This window comes from Chelonoidis abingdonii, chromosome 23 (assembly GCF_003597395.2).
Source record: "Chelonoidis abingdonii isolate Lonesome George chromosome 23, CheloAbing_2.0, whole genome shotgun sequence".
NCBI classification, from domain to species: domain Eukaryota; kingdom Metazoa; phylum Chordata; order Testudines; family Testudinidae; genus Chelonoidis; species Chelonoidis abingdonii.
The window spans coordinates 16,835,885-16,861,090 of record NC_133791.1 but is presented as its reverse complement, the minus strand read 5'-3'; the positions used below and the strand labels follow the sequence as shown (position 1 = coordinate 16,861,090).

At 49.8% G+C, this 25,206-nt stretch overlaps 1 protein-coding gene across 2 annotated transcripts in view; it reads left to right on the top strand.

Annotated features, from left to right (window-relative positions):
• The window catches only part of LOC116829001 (protein-arginine deiminase type-3-like), a 37,798-nt gene that overhangs the window by 3,384 nt on the left and 9,208 nt on the right, over positions 1–25,206 (top strand). Inside the window, exons 2-10 of one of the 2 annotated variants that reach the window (XM_032787568.2) lie at positions 11,415–11,502; positions 12,593–12,665; positions 13,793–13,854; positions 14,926–15,043; positions 16,217–16,342; positions 22,077–22,255; positions 23,481–23,584; positions 24,265–24,376; positions 24,795–24,902. In XM_032787568.2, the coding sequence (XP_032643459.1) occupies positions 11,415–11,502; positions 12,593–12,665; positions 13,793–13,854; positions 14,926–15,043; positions 16,217–16,342; positions 22,077–22,255; positions 23,481–23,584; positions 24,265–24,376; positions 24,795–24,902 (970 nt within the window). Of the gene's footprint in view, positions 1–11,414; positions 11,596–12,592; positions 12,666–13,792; positions 13,855–14,925; positions 15,044–16,216; positions 16,343–22,076; positions 22,256–23,480; positions 23,585–24,264; positions 24,377–24,794; positions 24,903–25,206 lie in introns of both variants that reach the window. The other variant, XM_032787566.2, reaches the window with a different exon arrangement.

Sequence of the window (25,206 nt, the reverse complement as noted above, 5' to 3'; positions counted from 1 at the left end):
ACTGCCCGGGTCCTGGCCACCAGTCCGGGGACGCTCTGCATTTTAATTTAATTTTAAATGAAGCTTCTTAAACATTTAAAAAACCTTATTTACTTTACATACAATAGTTTATATCATAGACTTATAGAAAGAGACCTTGTAAAAATGTTAAAATGCATGACTGGCACGCGAAACCTTAAATTAGAGTGAATAAATGAAGACTTGGCACAGCACTTCTGAAAGGTTGCCGACCCCTGGAGTAGGATCTAAGGTGCAGTTGACTTGGAGTAAATGATCAGTTCTTTGGGACTGGGAGTACCCTGAATATTGTTGTGATTTTTGGTGTAAGTGATCATGTATCACAAAGGTAGGTTTACCTGGGTAGCAAGATAGATCAGAGTCCCCAAGGGGACAGTCTGCAACTCTAACTTAAGGCTGTTGTAGTGCTTGAGGAGCTCACGCTTGATTGGTGAAATCTAAGTATAGAACTCATAGCCAATTTGTGCTGTGTGCCCTGCTCAGCAGTCTGCCCTGAGTTGGGACTCGTGCTGGCTGGAGCCACTCCAGACAGTTTAACTGTCACTGTGTCAAATTCAGTCAAAAGAAGATTAGAAGTTGTTAGTATGGGTAACATGCTGGCTAAGTCTGTCTTCCTCCAGGGCCTGATCCATAGAGATAAAAGCCTTCTTCTGCTACCACACAGTGGAATTACTCCTTTAGCTCATGTGACAGAGACCAATGTCTTGGATCTTAAGATGTGGGGTTCAGTCTCCACAGACCCTTTTTTTGGGGGAGGAGGGGACCATTACACATCTAATGGGTGTTTGGTGGCCTATTTGAATTGAACACAGTTCATAGGAGACAGGTGTCTGCCAACACAGGCATCCTTGTTAGCTTTCTCAGTAGACGGGCCAGGGATTGAATGGCCCATGGTCACTGAACTCCATCTCCTCTTGCCCTTACGAAGGGTCTCCCCCAGCACAGGGCTGATGCATGTTGGCAGGGCCGTATACGGGAAGTTCACCCCGTTGCTGCCTGTGCTGCATCTGCTCTGGGAACCAATCAGCTCCTGCTTTCCTTCTCCATTCTCATCCTGCAGCCAATCCTGCTGGGCCACAGTCCAGTCCCTGACCTTCATCATGTATATTACAGTAGCCCCTAGTGGGCGCAGTTGAGACTGGGCCCCCCACGAAGGGAGTGCACTCACCGCTAGAGGGCCTCTACAGGGCCAGGCGTCGCATAGTGGCTCTCCCCATCTAGTTTCCCCTGTTGACGGCCTCTCTGGTGGTCTGCCTCTTTCCACAATTGGGTCCTCCAGCCATGTCATAATTTCTGGAGTAACAAAGTCCCACCAACAGAGATTCAATGTTGTTATATCAGATCTCTGGCCCCAATTCTGGGCCCCGTGGTCCTTGCACGCCTTACGCTCAGGGGTTCCAGTTATTCTTTGTCCTCTTGTTCAGCCTGTGTCACCATCCCAGTGGCTGGTAGGGAAATGCAGGTTCCAGCCTGGGGATCCTATAACCAGTATCCCCGGTCTGCTCAGTCCTACACGCTGCAGCTACTTCTCTGGGCTTCCTCCTACTCAACCTCTCTCAGGTCTTCTCCCCACAACCTCTGCAGGCTCACCTGTCTCTCAGGGCCCCAAATTAAAGCCTAATCTTGAACATAGTGCCATAATCTTGAACAATAAACTTGGCCTGTCTCTATTTCCATCCCTCTTTTGGCGGCAGCAGCTCCCTGGTCCTGTTGTGGTCACAGGACCTGCCAATTTACCCTCACTGGGAGCTCAACTGTCAAAAGTCAGTGTGAGGTCCTAAGATGTCACAATCACCTCCAACGACAGATGGGGATGGGGAAAGGGAGACAGACTGGATTGGTCCAAACGAAAAGGCCGATTGCTATAACGCTAGGACTGTGTTAGGACCATGTCTGGTAAACAAGAAAAGTGTGGAACCGAAAATCAATGAACCAAATGTGGTGTGTTGGATACAAGGCCTACAAGGTGGACCAGATAATGATGGGATGGGCCACTCAGTCCACCACTCCCTTTGTGGGACCTTCAGAAAAGAGACTTTGGGAGAGAAATTGGCTACTGGAGCAAGCTGCATGGCTGCCTCTCCCACCATCTCCTGAGACCCCCATGCCTTTGTCAGCCTGATCTTCAGAGATGTCCTGACCGGACTGGACCAGCAAGAGGGACCCAGACAGGGGTGAAAGTAACTTATAGGACTTACCGGTACTCTGGAGTCCTTAGGAGGGGCAGGGCCTCTACCAGAAGAGGTGGGGCCTTTAAATACCCAGGCGCTTTAAATCAGGATTTAAAGGGCCCAGGGCCAGGGCTGGGGTAGCAGCAGCTGGGAGCCCCGGGCCCTTTAAATCACCCCTGGAGCTACCAGCTGCAGAGGCAGCTGGGAGCCCTGGGGGTGATTTAAAGGGCCTGGGGCTCCAGCTGCTACTACTGCAGCGGAGCCCGGGCACTTTAAATCACCATCAGAGGGGGCCCCGGTCTCTGGCAGAGCTTTAAAGGGCCCAGGGCTCTGCTGAAGTAGCGTCAGCCAGGAACCCCTGGCCCTTTAAATCGCTGCCAGAGCCCTGCTGCCACCACCCCAGGGCACCAGCGGCGGGGCTCAGGTGGCCATTTAAAGGGCCCCAGAGGGTAGCAGCAGTGGGAGCCCAGGGCCCTTTAAATCACCACTGGAGCCGCGCTGCCAGAGCCCCGGGGTCGCAGCAGCAGCCGGGGGCTCGGACGGTGATTTAAAGGGCCCGGGACTCCAGCTGCTGCTACCAACCCAGGCCCTTTAAATCATCCCTGGAGCCCTGCTGCTGGAGCCCTGGGGTAGTGGCGGTGATGCTCTGGTGGCAAGTTAAAGGGCCTGGGGCTGTAGCTGTGGCCAAGCCCTTGGCCCTTTAAATAGCCGCCGGAGCCCCGCCGTTGCTCCCCCAGGGCTCCGGCAGGCTCCGGGGACCATTTTAAAGGGCCTGGGACGGTAGAGGCTACCGGAGCCCCGGACCCTTTAAATCATCCCAGAGCCCTGCTGCCAGAGTGGCTGCTGCAGCCCTGGATCCTTTAAATAGCTGCTGGAGCCCTGCCGTCACTACCCCAGGGCTCCGGGGATGATTTAAAGGGCCGGGGTGGTAGCTGCAGCAGGTTCCCTGAGCCCTTTATATCGCTGCCCAAGCCCTGCTGCCGCTTCCCCCACTGCTAGGAGCTCCAGCCCCTTTAAATTGCCACCTGGGGAAGCCAGGCTGCCCTGGCACAGTGCACCAGCTTACTTTCACCTCTGGACCCAGATGACATGGCTACCTCCACCAGCTCCAGCCGAATTCCAACCACCATCTGAGATGAAACAGGATCGGACTTTAACAACAGCAGCAACTGCAGCCCCTCTCGGCTAACGTCTCTCTTGCCCCAAAGGACAGGGATGATTATCTCTGATATTAGCGGAGAGACTGTCCAACAAGGGGGTTTTCTTCTAAAAATTCCCTCTAGCTCAAGGAAAGGGAACAAGGGATGTTGCTAAAAAGATAGGTTTATTTAATACAGTGCATTTCGGATGCTTTAACTGTTCTTGTCCTGTATCCTTAATAAAGGGCTAAAAGGGTTTCTAATGGTGTGTTTGCCGTGGTACTGAGCAGACCGAGGTCTCTGTGTACCAAACACTGCTTAACATTGGACAGTGACTGGATGATGTTAACACCTTTGGCCCATATATTCCATCTAAATAAATACAACAGCTCCTGGGTCATTACAGTAATTGAATCTATTTCCCTATGTTAAGTTCTTCTCACACCTTCTATGGGTCATCTCGATCTTCACTTCAAAAGTTTTTTTTTTCTTTTCTCCTGCTGATGATAGCTCATCTCAGTTGACTGGACTCTTCCTGTTGGTACGCGTCCTTCCACCTTTTCATGTTCTCTGTATGCATAAATATCTCCTGTCTGTGTGCTCCATTCTATGCATCCGAAGAAGTGGGCTGTAGCTCACGAAAGCTCATGCTGAAATAAATGTGTTAGTCTCTAAGGTGCCACAAGTCCTCCTGTTCTTTTTGCGGATACAGACTAACATGGCTGCTACTCTGAAAGCTCCTCCACAGCCTGTCCAGTTGCTCAGGACCATGGCTTCCTCAAAGCTCCCTGTGCTACATGCTTAGGGTGACCAAATGTCCTGATTTTATAGGGATTTTGGGGTCTTTTTCTTATATAGGTTTCTAGTACCCCCCACCCACTGTCCCGATTTTTTCACACTTGCTGTCTGGTCACCCTGTACATGCTGCAGATGCCAATTCCCTTCAGGCAGCTATTTGGAGTTAAATGCAGAAGGGAGCCTTGTCCGTGTTAGGGGAAGAGAGGGCAAAGGGTTCGAGTTGCTCTTGGTTTCATAAGAATGGCCATACTGGGTCAGACCAAAGGTCCATCCAGCCCAGTATCTGTCTACTGACAGTGGCCAATGCCAGGTGCCCCAGAGGGAGTGAACCTAACAGGTAATGATCAATTGATCTCTCTCCTGCCATTTCCTTTTTCCTGGGCTACCTCAGAGGGAAGTATATGGGCTAATAGTTTTACAGATGGCCAGGGCCGCTTGGGGGGGATTGGGGGGCAAGTGGGGCAATTTGCCCCAGGCCCTGCAGGGCCCCCCATGAAAATATAGTATTCTATAGTATTGCAATTTTTTTTTATGGAAGTGGCCCCTGAAATTGCTTTGCCCCAGGCCCCCTGAATCCTCTGGGTGGCCCTGTAGATGGCTCAGAGAATGGCCTGGAGTGTCACTGATTCATCCCATAAATTTAGAGCTCAGGCCATCCTTGGGATCAGAGGAAGGGAGGGGAGTGTCGCTGTTGTGTAACTGCCACCACCAGGCCTGGAGGAGGGGGGCACAGGGTGCGGTTCTGAGCGTGACTGGCATACGGCAGGATTACCAAACTGAAGAAATCAAGCACCAGGCAATATGGAATGCACCCAATTAGAGCTGGGTGAATCACTGGCTTTTCTGTGCAGTGACCCAACTGAAACATCCCAAATGCAAGTGGTTTGCATTTCAGACGGAAACAAAATTCTTTTCTTAGTTTGTTTTTTCTTGCTGAAGCAAAACAACCCAAAAAAGACTTTTTGTTCCGGTAGAAGGAAACATTTTGAAATGCCATTTTTTTGAAGCGCCGCTTCGATTAGAAAATAGCATTTCAAAAGGACCCAGCTTCTTTGAAAACAGATCCAAAACAAAATGAATTGCAAAACAATTCAAAAGGACCTGGTTTATTTCAAAACAAAAATGGCAAAATGGTTCATTCGGAAAATGCGTAAAGGAAAACAGCTCAGAAACCAGATATCAAAGATTAAGAATCCCCCGTGCACCTTTTTTCTCTCTTGTGACTTTTTTAATGAGTTTTTGGGGGCTGATTCATGAGTTTTTAAGCACTTGGGGTTGGCAGCGCTGCCAACTATGGCGCCTTTGCTAGAAGTATCATGTCCCAAAAAAGAGCGGGGAACTTTCTGGAAAACACCCACAGGTAGGGGCTGAGGTTGGTAGCTGCATTCCTTGCCTGCCAGACTTGACTGAATCCCTGCCAGGCCTGACTCAGATCTCGGCTCTCCTGTCTTGAATCATCTTTGTGCCCCAGCCCACTGTGAGTCTCTGAGTAACAGTTAAAATACCCAGTCGCTGGGGCTGGTGCTGCAAGGTGGGGAAAGCTTTGCTAACCCATATCTACGTAGGCAACAACGTACTGGCCACGGAGTTTTGCAATGTGATCTCATTTGTTCGGTGCTTGGTGACCAATGCTCGGCTGGAAAAGCAGTGGGCTGACACGAGGCTGTCCTCGCTAATGGAGCAGCATGACTTGGCAGGAAAAAGCAGCTGGGCTCAGCCAGGCTTTTCCGCAAGGGCTAATCCTTATAATAAGGAGGAAGCCAGACTCTCCTTTGCTGCGATGCCCACAAAAAACTGGGCAATGGTTAGGCCACTGCTGTGCTGGGGCCACTGCCAATGTGTTGACCCATGTCTTGGAGTTTCCTTGTACTCCCCTGTCTGTATCCAAGCCCCTTGGGGCAGAGACCGTCTTTTTGTTCTGGATTTGTCCAGCGCCAGGCGCATTGGGGTCCCAGTCCATGCCTGGGGCTCCTAGGGGCCATGGTAACACAGCTAATAAGAAATGAAGGAAACAGCTGGGACTCGGCTCAGGCCTACGAGCTTTGGGAACGGATTCCAACCTTCCAAGGCATCCCCCGCACTCTGCGTCAGACAAGGGGAAAACTGAGCAGAGTTTAACTCCTTGTTTGCTGGGAACCAGGTAGCGCTACTGGTCATTGTCACCTCCTGCCGATGACCGGGGCAGGGCAGCACTTTCTGTTGATGTGAGGAGGATGTGCTGGGAGAACTGTGCCTTTTGGAATGCCTATCTCCTTCCTGACCCTGCACTGCCAAATGGCAGCACAAGCCGGGGCTTGCCAGCAAGCAGGGAGGTTCCTCCATCCGTGGAAGAGGGCTGGGATAAGCTTGTTCTCTCTGCTCTATTGATTAGCAGGAAATCTTAGCTCCACCTGTTTGGCAACAGCTTGTTTCCTGGGTCAGGTTCTGGCCAGATGTGACAAATGTTTTCTCTCGAAGAGGCTTGCATGGCTGTCACAGGAAGGATCCTCACCCTAAGCACAGAGACCGTGCTAAGATTGTGTCTCATGGGAGTTAACAGGAAAGGTGGATTCTGAATGACAAGTTAGGGCTCCCAATTGAGACAGGTGTTACCTCTGCCACTGATGGCTCCAAGGGGCCATTCCGCTGTTACTGGTTAGGAAGGGAGTTGAAAACATGCATCTGAATGATTGGATTGAATTGAATGCATAGTTGTCCCTTTTCACGTAGACTCGATTGTCTCCGGTCAACCAGAAGTGCACTGCTTTATGGCGTGTCTTCAAGTCACCAGGGCCTGATGAAATACATCCTAGAATACTCGAGGAGCTGACTGAGGAGATATCTGAGCCATTAGTGATGGTCTTTGAAAAGCCATGGAAGACAGGAGAGACTCCAGAGGACTGGACAAGAGCAAATATAGTGCCAGTCTGAAAAAAGGGGAATAAGGACAACCCAGGGAATTACAGACCAGTCAGCTTAACTTCAGTACTCAGAAATGGAGCAAATAATTAAGCAATCAGTTTGCAAACACCTAGACGATAATAAGGTGATAAATAATAGTCAGCATGGATTTGTCAAGAAGAAATTGCGTCACACCCAATCTAATAGCTTTCTTTGACAGGGTAACAAGCCTTGTGGATGGTGGAGAAGTGGTAGATGTGGTATATCTTGACTTTAGTAGAGCTTTTGATACTGTCTTGTAGGACCTTCTCATAAACAATCTAGGAAAATACAACTTAGATGGTGCTACTATAAGGTGGGTGTGTAACTGGTTGGAAAATCATTCTGAGAGAGTAGTTATCACTGGTTCCCGCAGGGATCGGTTCTGGGTCCAGTTCTGTTTAATATTTTCATCAGTGATTTAGATAATGGCATAGAGAGTACATTTATAAAGTTTGCGGACGATAACAAGCTGGAAGGGGTTGCAAGTTCTTTGGCGGATAGGATTAAAATTCAAAATGATCTGGAGAAATGGTCTGAAGTAAATAGGATGAAATTCACTAAGGACAAAGGCAAAATGCTCCACTTAGGAAGGAAACGTCAGTTGCAAACTTACACAAGGGGAAATGACTGACTAGGAAGGAGCACTGCAGAAAGGGATGTGGGGGGGTCATAGTGGATCAGAAGCTAAATATGAGTCAACAGTGTAACACTGCTACAAAAAAAGCAAACATCATTCTGGGATGTATTAACAGGAGTGTTGTAAGCAAGATACGAGAAGTGATTCTTTCACTCTACTCTGCGCTGATTTGGCCTCAGATGGAGTGTTGCATCCAGTTCTGGGCATCATATTTCAGGAACGATGTGGACAAATTGGAGAAAGTCCAGAGAAGAGCAACAAAAATGATTAATGGTCTAGAAAACACGACCTATGAGGGAAGATTTAAAAAACTGGGTTTGTTTAGTCTGGAGAAGAGAAGACTGAGAGGGGACATGATAATAATTTTCAAGTACATAGAAGATTGTTACAAGGAGGAGGGAGAAAAATTGTTCTTGTTAACCTCTGAGGATAGGACAAGAAGCAATGGCCTTAAATTGCAGAAAAGGAGGTTTAGGCTGGACATTAGGAAAAACTTCCTGATAGGGTGGTTAAGCATTGGAATAAATTGCCTAGGCAGGTTGTGGAATCTCCATCATTGGAGATTTTTAAGAGCAGGTTGGACAAACACCTGTCAGGGATGGTCTAGATAATACTTAGTCCTGCTATGAGTGCAGGGGACTGGACTAGATGACTTCTCGAGGTCCCTTCCAATTCTATGATATAGACCTGTGAAAGATGCAGCAAACTTTTTATGGTCCCAGGTTCAATTCCTTTCTCTGCCACAGACTTCCTGTGTAATCATGGGCAAGTCACTTAGGGGATCATTTTAAAAGTGCCTAAGTCACTTAGACTCTGATGCAGAGTTGGGCAAATAACTGATTTTCGGTGCGTTGGGAGTTCTGAAACAAATGGTTTCAGTCGAACTGCATCTGAAATGTTTCAGATTTTTCCTTGAATTGAAAAAGTTCATTGCAGGCTTGTTCCAGAGCAGGGATTCCGAACGTGGGTCTCTCGCATCCTAGGTGAGGGCCCTCACCACTGAGCTAAGACCGTTGAGCAGTCTTCTACCACTGCTACCTCCTCCTCCTTGTTGGGCCACTTTATGAATGGCTCAAGCGAGTCATGTCAAATTTGTCAATACTTTCCAGTTGACCAAATCTTAATTTTTCCTCAAATAACTATTTGTCAGAGATATTTCTGCCAGCTTTCCTCCTAGGCCCTGGTGATTTTTAATGCGACTTAGGCTCCTAAGTCACTTAGGTATTTTTTAGTCACTCTAAGCCTCAGTGTCTCCGAGACCCTTCATCTCTCTGTGCCTCAGTTCCACACCTGTACATTAAATTCTGAGACGCTCAGATACTATGGCAATGTTAGCTGTCAGAAATCCCTTAGATTGATAAAGATCCATGTATTCCTATACGCACCCATGCACACTTCCAGTGCTCTAACCTTGCTCAGGAAACCACCCCATGGAATAAGGCATTTACAGAGCATAAGAAAGCATTGCTAATTCCAACCACAAGGGAAGGCATCGGGTTTATAGGCAGATTTATTACCACTCTCCAGTGTGGTATTACCAACGTCTATTCGTACAAGCTGCCACAACTGTACCCAGAGAAATGGGGAACAAACTTGTCACAAGTTAGGGCAACTGCACCTCTGTTCCCCCTCCGAGGTCTCTTGAGGGCACCCACTCCTGGCTCCTCAGCCGTCATCTTTCTTGGGCAGAGACCAGTGGGTCTCTTCCTCCTGATTCGGTTTTTTTCCAGGCTGCAGAATTCTCTGCCTATCCCGTGATATCCCCAGCAAGCCAGGTTGCTTAAACGGGCCAGCATCTGCACTTTGCTTTCTCTTAGAAGGCTATGAACAATATAACTGCCAGCAGTCTCAAGTTACCACACGTCCTTTCTAAGCAAGCACCTTCATTCTTAAGCTAAAAGCATTTCAGAGAAAACATATTAAAATAATAAAGATCCTGCACATGTGTTAATAAGCCTACCAGAGATCACCCCCCAACTCTGGCAGGGGCTCTGGTAGGAGGCAGTCCTTCAAACTCCAACACATGGTGTGGTTACATAACAGCCTTAGCTAAGAATTACCACCACCATGAATCGCTCAGGCTACGTCCACACTACAAATCACTTTGGTGCAACTTACAGCGCTCAGGGGTGTGAATAATTGATGCTTCTGAGCGCCACAAGTTACACTGACTAAGCGTCTGTGTAGACAGTGCCATGGCAGTTGGAGAACTTCTCCCGCAAACATAGCTACCGTTTCTCACGAAGGCAAGAGTTATTAAGCCAATGAAAGAGCTCTCTCCCGCCGGCCTAGAGCATCTTCACCAGAAGTGTGACATCGGTGATGCTGGCGCTGCTGTGAATGACGTCGTGCAGACATAGCATTAATCTTTCCTTTCTACCACTTGGGCCTTTGACCTTGAGAGTCCAAGAACAGGCAATCACCAGACAATGATCTCCTCCTCAGGACACAACTTCCAAAGGCTGGGTTTTTGTATAACCAGAGGTGGGAATTTGCATTCAACTCCCTGTAGAGATTCCCCAGGCAAACCACTTGACGCTATTTGTCCCCAAAGCCCATTCTTATCTGGCATGTTGTTCATTACAATCCTTTGAAGTTCATAACACTTCCCAGGGTTCAAGCCCCCTCTGCCTCCTAGGGAGAGGCTACATACAATCCCAACCCACAAGAATACATAAACCACATGTAAAAATACATTTAATACAATGGACCCCAAACACACAAACTTAATTCAGTGAGGTTTCCCAAAACTATTGCAGGAAATTGCCATGTCTGTCACTGAGATGATTGGTAAAGTCTCTAAGTATTTTTTTTCGGGTGTAAATGAACTGGCTGATCCCTACCACCCACTCTCCCAGCCCCCCAACTGTGGGTCCAAAACTTGATCTAAATTGGGGAAATATTACATGAGTGAATATATGTACACAGTTAATGGTGCTCACGGATAGGTAGCATAGTCCCTGGGTTTTGCAGGACCAGTAAAACTACTTGTGCACTGTAAGCCAGTGGCTCTCAGCCTTTCCAGATGACTGTACCCCTTTCAGGAGTCCCATTTGTCTTGCGCTCCCCCAAGTTTCACTTCACTTAAAAACTACTTGCTGACAAAATCCGACATCAAAATACCAAAGAGTCACAGCACACGATTACTGAAGAGTTGCTTATTGTCTCATTTTTAACCATATAATTATAAAATAAATCAATTGGAATATAAATATTGTACTTACATTTCCGTGTATGGTTTATACTGCTCGATATACAAGTCACCGTATGAAATTTTAGTTTGCATTGACTTGGCTTATGCTTTTTATGTAGCCTGTTGTAAAACTAGGCAAATATCTAGATGAGTTGTACCCTTGGAAGATCTCCGCATACTCCCAAGGGTAAATGTACCCCCAGTTGAGAACTGCTGCTGGAATCAGTTTCTTTTGTGCAGCTTTTGACACCAGATCTCAGTTGTACCTGCCCACACCAAAATACTGAATAAAATCTGCTCAGCATGTCTCCTCCATCATGGGGTACGGACTCCTGCAGTTTACAGCAGAAGCTTCCGTGGGTGCCGCTTACTGCATCCACAGTCTTTTATCTTTGAGAATTCCCTTGCCTTAGAGCAGGAGCGGTCCCAAGAACACAGTGTAGTTGTCTGGCTCCATAGCATCTTTACGGAGCTGACATCGGGAGCGGACGGGATTTCCAGCTGCGCCAGTAACCGAATGTCATCCTCTGCCTCAGATCAGCCCCGAAGGACGCCACGTCGTTCGATGTCCGTGGCACCCCTGGTGTTGATGTCTATATTGTCCACAACCCTCAAGTTGCCAAGGTACCGACGTGCGTGCCCAGATGGCCCCTGGATGTCAGGGTGGAGGTGGTGGTGACTATGAAGACACCAAGCGATGCTGTCAATGATAACAAGGTGAGTTTGTTGTGGAGGGGGAGATGCACTCTTGGAAAACACAATGTCAAACTTCCACTAGCACAGGAGCAAAGAGCTGTTACTCAGGTCTTGGACCAGGCAAGAGGGTATTTGAAGTAGGTCAGCAGACACTGTGCCTTGGCTGGTGAAATGTCTGCTCGCTAAGGGTGCCCACATCCTGGGTGTTAGATTGCATGGGGTATCCCATGAATCCCTGGGCAATGGATTCCCATACGGGACTTCCGTCACCCCACTGACTGAGAGAACAGCCCAGTTATAAAACCGCTTCATTTCAGCAGCCTGGACCTGCTGCTTTGGGGTGTTTATTATTTAGCCTCATTAGCCTGTTGTGCATTTCCATGAGGGAGCAATACGATTCTAATCTGCATGAGTATTTGTATTACAGTAGCACCGACAGGTCGCCTTGTGCGAGGTGCTGTACAAACACAAGTGAGAAACTGTCCCTGCCCACAAGAGCTGCCTAAATTAGTGGTTTTCAAGATGTTTTTTCCATTTGCAGACCCCTCAAAAATTTTGAATGGAGGTGAGGACTCCTTTGGAAAACTTAGACATAGTCTGCTGACCCCCAAGGGTCTGCGGACCACAGGTTGAAAACCACTGGTCTAAATGGAGAAGATAGGCAGTGGTATAAAGGAAGTATAATCCTCATTTCACAGATGGGGAACAGAGACAGAGAGAATAAGGGACTTGCCTGATGGCACAGAGCCACGAATTGAGCCCAGACCTCCTGAGTCCCGGCCCAGGTCCCAAGCCGCATGACCATCCTCCTTGTCTTAAAATAATGAATTTTAATGAAGGAGTCATCTACACTCCCAGTTGCTCCCAGCGTCGAAAGTGGAAGACCACGTGCAAGACTCTCACTCTGGTCTCATCCGTGGCAGTGTTATGTCCCCAGGCTCTATCTGTTTTACTCTTAGTGTCGCTATAGGCGACAATGTGCTGAAAGTGGTACTGCTGATTGTAGTGTCTTTTGCAGGTTAGGATTTCATACTATGGGAAGGATGGGGGGCCTCCTATGCACAGAGCCATGCTCTACCTTACCTGTGTTGGTAAGTAGAACCTAAGAATCCATCTGTTCAATAAACTCAGCCCCAAAGTGCCACTCGCTTGGGTGGGAGGACACATTTTTTTATGCTAGTTTCTGGGTACTCTGGCAAAAATGTGTGTGGAGGAGGGTGGAAGTAGGGCACATAAATTTCAATTTTTCAGTGGAAATTCAAAAACCAAAATATTTCCATTTGGAAATACTGCAACAGTGACTCATGGGAGTTATAGTTGAGAGCATGAGGCACCCAATTTTCCTCTCTAGGCTAGGATCTCTGGTTAAACTACATCTCCCAGGAAGCACCACTGTCTCCCCTTTGGGGAGGGGGCTGGTGCATTATGGCTGTCACTGGCAATGGTGCATCCTGGGAAATGCAGTCCAGCCAGAAGCCTGGACCACAAGGGATAATGGGGATAAGAGGCACTTGGACTACAACTCCCATAAGGCATCATGGCAGCATTCCCACAGATTAGAACTATTTCAGGTTTTGGGTGTTCTGTTTTTCAACGAAAAAAAATCAAAATGTTCTGTGGAAAGCAAATGCTTTTCGTGAATACTTTCATTTCGTCAAAGACAGTTGTGATGGAAAATGTTCAAGCAGCCCTGCTCCTAGGGACAGGCTAGCTGATCTGAGCCCCGTGCTTTAACGGAGACTGGTTCCCTTGTAGCTCCCACCTCTCCCCATTGAGCTGTCTTCAGTCCAGGCCTTGTTTTGCCCTGTGGCTATGGGGGTTGCCCGCTTTTAAAGAAGCCTATAATGGCACATACCCACCTAAGGATCCCCCGCTACCTCTTCGAGGAGCAGTGGGCGCTGTCCGGGGTTCTCTGCTCGGTGTCCCCATCAGGCTCCCTTCTTATGACCCTCTGACCGCACTCCTGTCCCTGTTCTTTTATTAGTTGTCCCCCGAATCAGTTGGGTTTTTGAGATCCTGTAGATCCTTCTCTTAGGCTGGGGGGGAATCCGTTAGCAGTGGGTGGGCTTCTGCCCGCCCAGTTCCCAGAAACCCAATAGGTACCTCTGCTTTTGGTACTGAAGATCCCAAGCCTGGCGAGAACATGGTCAAGTCCAGTTCATTGGTTCTCAGTGCCTTCCAGCCTGATGGGTTCTCTCCTTCTCTTGGGCCACTGTAGACATCTCCCTGGATGCTGATACAACTCGCAGTGGGGCGGTGAAGAGGAAAACAGCAGATAAGGTAGGTATGATTCATCCTTGTACCCAATAAGGGAGACCAGTAGGCTGAGTAAATTCTGAGCTGAACACCCCAGAGCTCCCCAGAAAAGTATCAAGTGTAAAGGAGACATGCTATGGATCATGGTTTATCTAGTACAGTCGGCTGCAGGCTAGAGCACCAGCTTGTGACCTGCAGGGAGCATTAAAGAAGCTACAACAGTGTTATTTAGGGGTTTACCTACATGGGGATGCTCAGAAAAATTAATCTGAATTAAAGGTGTGATGTTTAAGTGGAATTAAATGACATTAAACCCCTGTGTGAACACGCTTGTTCAGAATTAAAGTGGCCTTAATTCAATTTATTAATTCACTTTGGAAGTTAATTAAATGAAAATGAACTAATTATGAATAAGAGTTTCTACAAAGGGGTTTAATGCACTAATTGATTTAAAATTTACATCTTTAGTTAATTTGGATTAATTTTCCTGAGTGTCCCTGTGTAGACAGGCCCTAAGTGAATTTGTTGTTGTTGTTGGAAAATGTCAGTTCATCAAAACAGAAACTTTTCACAGGAAAGGGTCAGTTTTGACCATTTTTTTGCCTCAGGGAAAAAAAGTCTGAAAAGTTGGTGATTGTTAACATTTGGTTTTGACATTTCCAAGATGGAAAGTATTAGTTTTCTGGGTTTAAACTAATTATAGTAAAAGTAGTAGCCAAAATGTTTCTAAATGATTGAAGTGTTTCCATTGACACACACTTTGTTGATATCTCAGAAAGTTTCCTGGGATGGGAAGACAGTCCTCCACCCAGCTGTATCAGTAGGACCCTGGCTCCCAGTCCTATGCTCAAACCACAGCACTTGTCTTACAACAGTGTGTGTGTGTGTGTGTGTGAGAAGTTCATATATTTCTGAGTTGGGACTGGGTAACATGGAGAACAGTTGGGAGGTTTCCATAGGAGCTGGCGCAACAGGAAGTAGCTATGTCACATGCCTGTCCTGTTAACTTTTATTACTGTAGTAGTGAAAAGAATTAGGTTCCAGCTGGTCTTGTTCCTGATTTCCATACCAAGCCTGTCTGTGTTGCCTCTGCAGAGAGAGTGGACATGGGGCCCAGATGGGCAAGGAGCTATCCTGCTAGTGAACTGTGATAGGGATGACCCAAAGTCCTCGGATATGGACAACAAGGATTTCTGTGTGCGATCGTATGCAGGTACTGGCTGGGAATGGATCACTGCTTTTGGAATGGGCATTAATCAGATGATGCAGAATGTCTGAAATGCCAGCCAGGTCAGGCTAGAATGCAAGATGTTAGCTGAGTCCTAAGAAGAAACTACACCTGTATAAAAGGGAGTAGTGAGGGTACGAACACTGGACACTAGCCCAAGGAGTGTTCATGGGCTCCACTCATCAGAGCTAGGCCTGGATTTTCATGGTCCACAGCCATGAACAGCTACCAGCAGAGCTATAAAATATAAACCCTGGAAAATGCCCAGGTAGCCCACTCTTACCGCTGCTTATCAGGATGTCTTGCTTATTCCGAACACAGCTCCAGGTACATCCAAGGTATCTCAATGATATCATAAGAACTGCAAAAATGTTTGCAAAGTGGCTGTGTTAGAAGTGTAACCCTCTAACCGAGCCATGTGACTGACGGGCTACTGGTCGTGCAGTGAGACAGCTCCGGCTTAGGCCAATTTTCAACCCATAGCTGGTCTACCTTCTCGGGCAGGCTAGATGTTGGCTGCCTCTTATGGAACAGCATGTTCAGGATGTCCAGGGGGGGGTATTTTACACTGTGATGCTACTAAGCTTAAGGCACAAGTCTCTTGAAAATAACCCCGTTGAATGGAATAGCCAAGGGGGCATATCTCTTCTTCTCTCTCTTGGGTACCCAACCACTTCTAGTTTTGATTTTTGGAGGGTCACCTCTGTATCTCCAATGCTAAACAAGAGACACCTGGCTTGACAGTAGAGCATACAGCCTTTCCTAACCCACACCTGAAAAAAGAAACACAACGGAAACCAATGGGGTGGGCAAAGCACAGGGGTCCCGTGTTACAATGCTCTAACCTCATAGCTTCAGAATGAGCTGCAACTTCCTCCTTTAGCACCAGCCCAGAAGAAGTGATTTCCCCATCCCTTCTTTATACAGTTGGTATACACACAAGGATCCTATCAGACCTAGCATTACCTGAGGGGTAGAGTTTCTACAGGGGGATCACACACATTATGGACCAGATCCTCAGCGAGTGTACATTGGCCTAGATCCAGTGACATCGGTGGGGCTAGGCTGATAGGTTCCAGAGACATGATGGTCCAAATCTGAAAGCAGCTGCTTTAATAAGCCCCACTCTTTTCTCTTTTGGTCTCCTCTTACCCTCAGACCTTCGGGACATGTCATGTATGATCTTGAGAACTCGAGGCCCCGATGCAATCTTTGACGACCACAAGTTGGTTCTTCACATTTCCATGTCAGACGCAGACAAAGTGGGAGTTTTCCACGCTCGGGGTGAGTATCTGGCCTTCTGGCTGCTGCGGGCTTGGAATTACAGCTCCGAGCCAAGAAACGCGGAGTGTCTAGAATTCTGTCTGCCTGTGTGCCGCTGTGTTACGCTGCATGACCCGATAACCTACTCTGGAGAGCGGTAGCACTGCAACAGCCTGCTGCAAGCAAGCGGAAGAGGGTTTTAGTAAAAATTGGCTGGAATATTGAATCCATCCAAGGACCTGCTCCTGCTCCCTGTGAAGCATGTGGGAGCTTTGCTACTGACTTCAAGGTGAGCAGGATCAAGTTCTAAATCTGCCCTCAGGAAGGTCGCGCTCTGCATCCACGTCCATTTACCTCCACACTTTCGCCCCAGTCTTGCAAACACTTCCACACACGGCATGCTGCTTGCCTGGCTCCCCAGTTCAGGGAAGACCAGTGACAGGCCCCAAAGCTGGCCCGGCCCTTCCTGCAGGGCACGGTTTTATTTGTCAGGCACAAACCCCACAGCATATCAAAACAAAGCTATTCCCCCAGCCAAAGCAGGCTTCAGTGGCTTTTCCCTGTGTCTTCCCTCCTACTCCAGAGCCTGCCAGCATCCTGCCAGGAGTGCTCAGGCTTGGACAGGGCAAGGAATTTCCGGCCCACTTCTCAGCTGGGTCTGCTCATCCCCCTCCCTGTTTGGAAAAAGACTCCATCCTCAAACAGGGCTGGGGGTTGGGGGTCCCAGGGCCCCAGCCTTTAAAGAGGAAGACCACCCTATTACACTCAGGCTCAGCTGTAAGCGAGTGAATACTTCCATTGACTCAAGTGGGACCATTCAGGTACTTTAACTTGTGCCTGGATGTTTGCACAGTTGGGGTTTTCTATTGTATTGTTTGAGAAACAGTGGCCTAGCCCTGGAGTGGGGGAACTCACGGGCAATCTTTGCACTCCAGAATGCTCCTGAGCAGCGCTGGAGGCTCATGGCCAGAGTGCAGTGCTGTAATTATACTGTATCACAATGATGATACAGGAGGGGGGCAGAGTTTAGGGTGTCTGGTCAACCTTAACGGTTGCACTTCTCTGCTTTTTTTTGTTGAGTACGCCTCCGTGCCACCTTAACATCCTTTTAGTGCAACATCTTAGTGTAACCAAGTGTCACTGCTGCCCATTATGGGTGTCCGCAGTGCTGCCAGACAGCCTTTGTCCTGACACCACCCCTACTAGTGTGCCAGATGCCCCACAGCTGAGGCAAGTGCTGCACATGATTCAGCTGCCAACTGGGGGCCTCCAATGGATGCTCTGCCAACTGCCCCAACATCACCCTCCTTCTAGGGCCACTCAGAGCCCCACCCTTCCCAACATGCAAGTGCCCTCCTGCCAGTGTCTTCCCCAGCTGGAAAAAAAGAGACCCACTTCCACCAGATCCAACACATGCCCCTGTTGACCTGTTCCCACGATCCACTACATTCCCTCTGGTGACCTGCTCCCACTAAATCCAGCACACTGCCTGCTGCTGACCTGCTCCCAGTAGATCCGCCACATGCCCTCTGCTGACCTGCTACAGCTCAGCTGATTCATCACAGGGGGTGTTTGTTTTATGGAACAGTATCTTAACTTAGGGAAGATCTGAATTATAAGTGATTAGTGCATTGGAGTTAGGGCAGTGAAAGTGAAGATTAGGGCTGCTCAGAGGATTCAGGAAGCCTGGGGCAAAGCGGGGGAGCTGCGGCGCTTGTACTCAACCAGTGGTGGTCCAGGTCTTCGACGGCATTTCGGCGGCGGGGGGGCCCTTCAGTCGCTCCGCGTCTTCAGCAACACTGAAGGGCCCCACTGCCGAAAGGCTGCTGAAGACCCAGATTACCGCTGGGCCAGGGCTTGCTGGGGCCCCTGGGGGGCCTGGGGCAAATTGCCCCACTTGCCTCCCCTTCTGAGCAGCCCTGGTGAAGATGTGATATCAGCTACTGATGCAGTGAAAAGGAGAGTATTACCCTAGTAAGTTACTGAGACCAGACAGCCCAGCGAGACATGACCAGCTCCAGAACTGGGGCAGTAGGTAAATGCCGTGTGTGTGCTTGGCTCTCCTAAAGGATGTTAAAACCTCGTCGCTGGGGAAGGACGGAGGTGCTGTGTTCTAGGGAAGGGGCAATGCACCTGGAGACCAACTGCTCCTGCTTCTCTTCCAGTCTGGGAAGTGAAAATCGAGAGAGTCCCATGGGGCTCGGTGAGGAGCTAACATCAGAGGCACGGGCAGGGCTGGATTAACCTTTTGTGGGCCCCCATGGGGGCAGTGGAGCATGGCGTGGGGAGGTCAGTCCCTGGAGTGAGGGGCCAGCCAGAGGCAATGGGGCATGGCAGGGGCGGCCCTGCCCTCCCAAGGTGAGGGCACTACTTACCAACTGGCAGTCACCAGATGCACAGTGGCCTGGCCAGCCCTGCACTGCCAGCCTGTCCCTTCCCCTTGGGGGTGGGCCTATGCCACACCACACTGCCCAACACCCCCCGACTCTCTATGGCCAGAGGCCTCCAGACCCACTATGCCCAGCCCCCCGAAACCCACCAACAAATGCACAGCACCCTGCACGTTACCACCCCTGCCCAGCGCCTCCCCTGCTCACAGCCCCCCCACAGAACTCCCACTCCCTAGTGCCCCAACACACACAGATCTTCCCCGCCCCCTCACAGCCAAGCACCCCCTCATATTCCCCACAGACCCACTCCTCCACCCCGGCCTCATGGCCACACTCACCGGCCCTGCTGGGAGGCGACTATGTCTGCTAGGCTGAGCTGGCAGCGCAGCCAGGGCTGGTCCCAGGGCCGGGAATCACTCCAGTCCCTTGGGAGTGACGCGATCAGCCAGGCGAGGACCTGCCCCAGCCAGGCTCACTTAAGCGCTCTTGCCTGGAGAGGCCCAGCCAAGATCCCCCACATTGTCTCCCCTCACACCAGGCTGAGACTAGCCAGGCTTCTGCACCAGTCCCAGGTGGCTCAGCTCCAGGGAGACAGGTGGGGCTGCACAGGTGGTGGGAAGCAGAGACTGCCTGGAGCTGGAGGTGCACTGGGGTCTGGCCAGGGGGCTGAGAGGATCAGGGAGTGGGGCAGGGGGTGGAGAGGAGCTCCGAGGCAGCTGCTAGGCAGGGCCAGAGGAGCAAGTGGTGGGTGTGGGGAGCCACCGGGGTCTCGGGGCGCAGTGCAAGCGGAGCAGGCTGGGGCCCCTTCTCAGCATGGGCCTGGCTCCATGGAGGTACTGGAGCCATTGTAAACCCGGCACTGCACGCAGGGGAAATTCAGTCTTAGTGATCTCTTGTACATGGATGAGCGGGGCGGCTGGCTGGCAGGATCAGAGTGGAAGCAATTCCTTTGATGGTTTTTCAAAGGCAGAGAATTTCACCCCTTTCTAAGTGGCACTGGGCTCCAGGCAAAGGATGACACAGCTTTTGGGAGAGTTTGAGGTAACTGACCTGACCACCCTGCCTCAGACTTAAAACCTCCGCAAGGACAGGGTGAGGGTTTGAGAGAAGGAGATTTTGTTCGGTGCTTGAGGCTGATGGGGGTGGAGATCAGTGCCTTATGCCTAGGATTGGCAGAATCTGATTTTTTTATAATTTTGACCAATAATATTTTCACAGTAGCTGGGAATTGTGGCGGTGGGGGGTTGTCAAATAATAACTTAGTGACAGCAGATGCTGAAACTCGGAGTTAAAAGTTCATAAACCATTCAACCCCAAATCTGTCAACATCACAAGTCACCATATAGAAAGTACAGTAAATACCCTTAAATCAACACCTCTGACCTGTTTTTACTATCTGTTTGCTAGTCCATTTGCAACCAGCCTAATTCAAAAGCCTGAATCACTGGCATTTGACCCAAATAAGGTCTTACGTACGCAGCATTTTCCTCACTTTTCACTAACAATTGAAATTTACAGATAGGCAAATATTTCGTGGTCGGTTTGCATGTGTACGCTGAAATCGACGCTTCCCCATACAAATCGAACCTTTCCAAGCCTGCTTATGAAGCCGAATGTAGGTCAAACTAATTCCAAACCAGAACTGACTGTGTAAAGCCCTTTTGGGGCCCAACTTACCCTGCCGTGGCGTTGCCAAGTGTCGGTCACCCCCTCTTGTGGTGTCTGATGCAGGGTGCTTTAGCCCACTGAATAAGGAAGGCCCGAGTCCCACCCCTCTGGGATACTGAAGTCCCCAAAGTAAGAGAAAAGCAAGAATTCAAAATAGGGTTGGCCGATAAGGCTTTGGCACCTGAGCTTTCTGTTTAGAGCCTGTGTTCAAACCGATCTCCCTAGGTCCGATTGTCCTGTCTGCAAGCTGTCCCAGACTCTAACCAGGCTTCCCTCACCACGGGGAGGGGGGAGGTAGAGCTCTGTCTCCTTCTTGGTCAGCCTCAAACTGAGCTGGGCCATCTCCTTTTAACTCCCCTGTCCACATGTGACGCCTGCTGCCAGTGTCGCTGGACAAGGGCCAAATGGGTCCACAGGCCCTCATTCACCCTCTCCTGGTCAGTGCCCCCCATCACGACTCCTAGAACTGCATTTGGGCTCTGAAAAAGACTGTCTGGTTCTCAGACCTGCCGAGCCACCCGATGATTTCTGTGAAAGCTGCTGTGGGCTCAGCGCTTTTGAAAATCAGAGCATGCCTGGAGGAGTCCAAATGTAGCTTTAGGGACGTAGCCTCCTTTTTCTGAAAGTCTTTGCCATACACTGCAATTAGCTGGGCCCAGCCTCTCTGCAGCTGGGAGCATCCGTTATTTGGGTGTACCCAGTATGGGCATATCTACGTGATGCCTCTTAAATATTGTCAGTAAGCACCAGGGTGCAACCGCACCCTGGGCTGTGGAAATGGATAAAATGATCAAAACTGGGGCTTCCCTTGGCTTCTGCTGTAATAATGGAGTCGGGGGAGACAGCAGGTTGGCAAATAAATGGTGAATAAACCCCTCCAATCCGTCCTGCTGCTGTTTGTAGGGTCAGACTATTCACTGTGAACATTCGATGACTCCTGGGTGGTTTTGAAACGCTTCACCCACCCTGAGAGTGTCATGAATTCAGAGCTGAAATGCATGGCCCACTGTTTGTCATGAGCTCACCTTATCCAGTCCAGGAAAACTCTTATGTTCAGTTCTCAAACCCAGCACCTGAAAATCACTCATCCAACCACATACACTGAGCAGCTGGTGGGGCTGGTTCACCCCTGAAATCCCAAGGCTACCATTGACTGGACGCTCTCTGTCTAGCTCTGAAAGATTATGAAGCTGTTTTCGGGGCTTTGGGTAACATCACCTCTAAGCACCGGCCTTTCCTCTTGTAAATTCCAGCCCAAACTAGAAGCTGATGCACAGCCAGCAAGACCGCTTCCAGGCCAGTAAAGCAGCTCTCATGTGACTGAAGTTATCAGACTTCAAGTCTAATCCCTCTGGCCTTTTCTAGCATGAAAATTGGCCCCAGTTGCTAGCACTGGTGTCTTTGCACCGGTGTAGGCTGCAATTTACACCGGTGGATAACTCCTGTGAAGAATTGGGGCCACTGGTGCAAATCATGGCTTTGCCTGTCTCCATGAGGGGTTTGCAGCTAGACTGCTGGGGCTAATTCTCCATGTAGACAAGGCCCTACACAAGGTTTAGTCCAGTCATCCAACAGTGCACTTCCTGTCACGTCTGGAAGCTTGATCCCCAGGAGCTGAGAACAGCCGCGCTACCTCTGCTCGCTCCCTTGTGCTCAGTGTGGTTCCCCCACATCAGTATCCTCCTCTACATTTGTAGGCGATGACATTCTCCACCAGTACAAGCACGTGCTGGGGTCCAATGAGCTCTCCTATATAGTGGACCGTCCCAGCGGACAAGAAGAGGACACCTTCTACGTGGAGGGATTGGCCTTCCCGGACGCTGACTTCTTAGGGCTGGTTTCCTTCCACGTCACGCTACTGGATGTCCCGGATGAGGTACAATAAGCCGCTGCGCTCACTTGGCCTGCGCCTGTCTGGGCTGGAGAGAACAAAAGCGCTGCTGAGCAGCTTCTCTAGTGTGGGTTCTGCTGGTCCACCACACCCCTCGGTGGTGCAGCAGCAGCAAGGGCTGAGCCTCGGCCTGCTGGATCTTAAAATTTGAATCTCTACAAAGGTTCAGCCATGGCTGCAGTAGGCTGTCAGCCACTGCACGTGGCATGACCATCACTGGAGGAGGCCAGAGCACCCCACAGCGTGGGTGTAGGAGATCCAGGCATGAGGACTGAAGGGCTTGTGTCCCCATCCCCTGAGCTGGGTGTTTCAGTCATGGAACGGTTCAGCTTTGGAGTCCTGCAGCCGGTGCCAGGCCGCTGGCTGCTAGCCTGCAGGATTAGCCTTTGCAGAATTGATGTCTCTGGTAGGTCACCCAAAGGAAAAGCTGCTTCTAGACAAGCTTGTTGGAGGGCTTGGGGAGAGGGGATGGAAACTGGACAGCATTGGAATAACACATCCCACAGTCCCTAAAACCAGCCACGGTCTCCAAAGCCCAATTGGGTAAATGAGTGGTATGCTCTCCCAGTGGGCAGCTTGGTCCATACCTGCTGCTATGGAGATCTCTGTGCCAACCTCCTTGGTACTAATGAAACACGCTGGCAAAGAGAGTGTGCTGTGTCCACAACTGGTAGCCAGTTCACTAGGGGATAACTACCTACAACTGCTGCCAGCTAACAAAGTTGCTTATTTAGCTGAAGTGACAGCAGGCTTTAGCAGCAAAGGTCGTTGGTTTGACCCATGCTGGGGCCCATAACGCTGGTAGGAGAAGGCAAAAATGTCCTGGATGAGGGGCTACCCCAGCTGAGCCCAGGATTTTGATGCTAAACTTTTAACAGGAGGAAACTGCTTTTGAATAGCAACTAAATTGAGGTCTCCTGCCTTTTGAGCCAGGCCTGAGCCTCCCCTTCCTTCTGGGCAGAGGCGCTGATTGTCCATGTGAGAGGCTTGAATTACAGTGGGTAAAGGGGCAAAATGCACGGGAGCAGCAAAGGGGACGGATAAAAGGCATCACTGCCCTCCAGACCCTGTGGGGAGGACTGGACGTAGCAGAGAGATGCCAGAGGTCAGATGCAAGCAGGGATCTCCCCCGCCCCCCGCCCGCTCCAGAGAGATCTTCGCAGTTGGACTAAGATCCATCAATCACCTCTTGTTTCTTTTCCCCCCCTAGAATCTTCCCGAGACCCCGATTTTCACAGACACGGTGGTTTTCCACATGGCTCCCTGGATAATGACCCCCAACACTCAGAGGCCTCTGGAGATCTTTGTCTGCAGGTGAGGGTAGGATGGGTCAGTCGCTATGGGGAAATGGGCCGAGCTGTCATTTTCTACCCAGGTGCTTGATCCTGCAAGGTGCTGAGCCCTCTGCCCCTGGGCCAGCGCAGCCCTTCAGCACACATGTAACATCAAACACGTGTGTAGCCTCACTGACCTTGATGGGCTTTGGATCAAGCCCCAAGTACCTAACCTAAAAGCAAGCCAAGTTGGAAGAGGCTGCCCCCAAAGACCTCTGCTTGGGACCCAGCCTATATAAGGATGGGCCTCTTTGGGCACGTGAAGTCAGATTGCGGAGACCTTACAGCTGTTCCTGGTCCCGTCATGCCTGGAATCGCTTGGTTAAAGCCTGGACCATTTCTGTCAACGCCCTTGTGCCATGAGAGGGCAAGAACGCCTGGGCCAAAACCCCCAAGTGGTGGCAGTGAGACTGATGGGTGAAAAATTCCCTCTTGATATCCAGGAAAGGGGCTCGGCTACTCTCAGGCACCAAGCCAATTAGCGCCTTGTTAACGTACTAAATCCCCTGTTGGATAAATAACGGTCGCCCAATCCATCCCCCACTGTTTGACTTGGACCTGCTGGGATCTCCCCAGTGATGGGCTTTTTTTGGGGTGGTGGGAGTGTGTCCGTCTGTCTCCTAGTTTAGGCCTCACTCTCCTCCCCTCTTTCATTCCCAGCGTGAGCGACAATGCCGACTTCGTGGAAGCCGTGAGCAAACTCGCCAGGAAAGCCCGCTGCAAGCTGACCGTCTGCCCGGAGTTGGAGAACCAGAATGACCGCTGGATCCAGGTCAGACCGCCAGGAGCGAGAAAGCCAAATGTGCGGGCCCTGCGTCTCTGCTGCCTTGTGGAGTCATTGACGGCTGCCGGGTGGTGTTTCGTGTCCTTGTCAGTCACTCAGTGCAGAGCAGGTCATAAAGCTTGGTCACATCCTGCTGCATCACAAGCGTCCCTGGATGAAACCAGCAAGGTTCAAAGCTGGAGGAGTGGAGCAAACACTCTAAAGAGGTCGCTCCAAGAACACACTGGGACGAAGCGAAGAACATGCCTGGTCTCTAAGCTGCTGCGAAAGGGTCTGTTCAGCAGTGGTACAACAGCAATCCTATGTGGGCCTGATCCAAAGCCCATCCAAATCGACAGCAATCAATTCTGCAGGTTCTGGTTCAAGCTGGCTGTTTATTTGCTATTCTCTTTGTCCCCTCTAACAGGACGAGATGGAGTTCGGCTACGTGCAGGCTCCCCATAAAACGTTTCCCGTGGTCTTCGACTCGCCCAGGGATGGAGAGATGCAGGATTTCCCTTTTAAGAGCATCTTGGTATGGGACGCTGTCTAGCGGTGCCAGCATTCCATTTAACACCAACTCGTCGGAAAGTTTGTGTTGAAAGGCTTTGGGGTTTTTGGACAGAAAATGCATTTTTCAGCAATTGAGACACTTTGAAAAATGCATCGATTTTGACCAGATTTCATTAAAAAAAAAATAGAATGAAATGTTTTTCAGAATGGAACATTTGGATTTTTCATTTTGAAAGAACTTTCCAAGACTAAATTCACTGGGGTTTTTTCACTATAATTTTTGTTTAAAGTTAATGGTCAAAATCAACACGAAATGTTGGAGATTT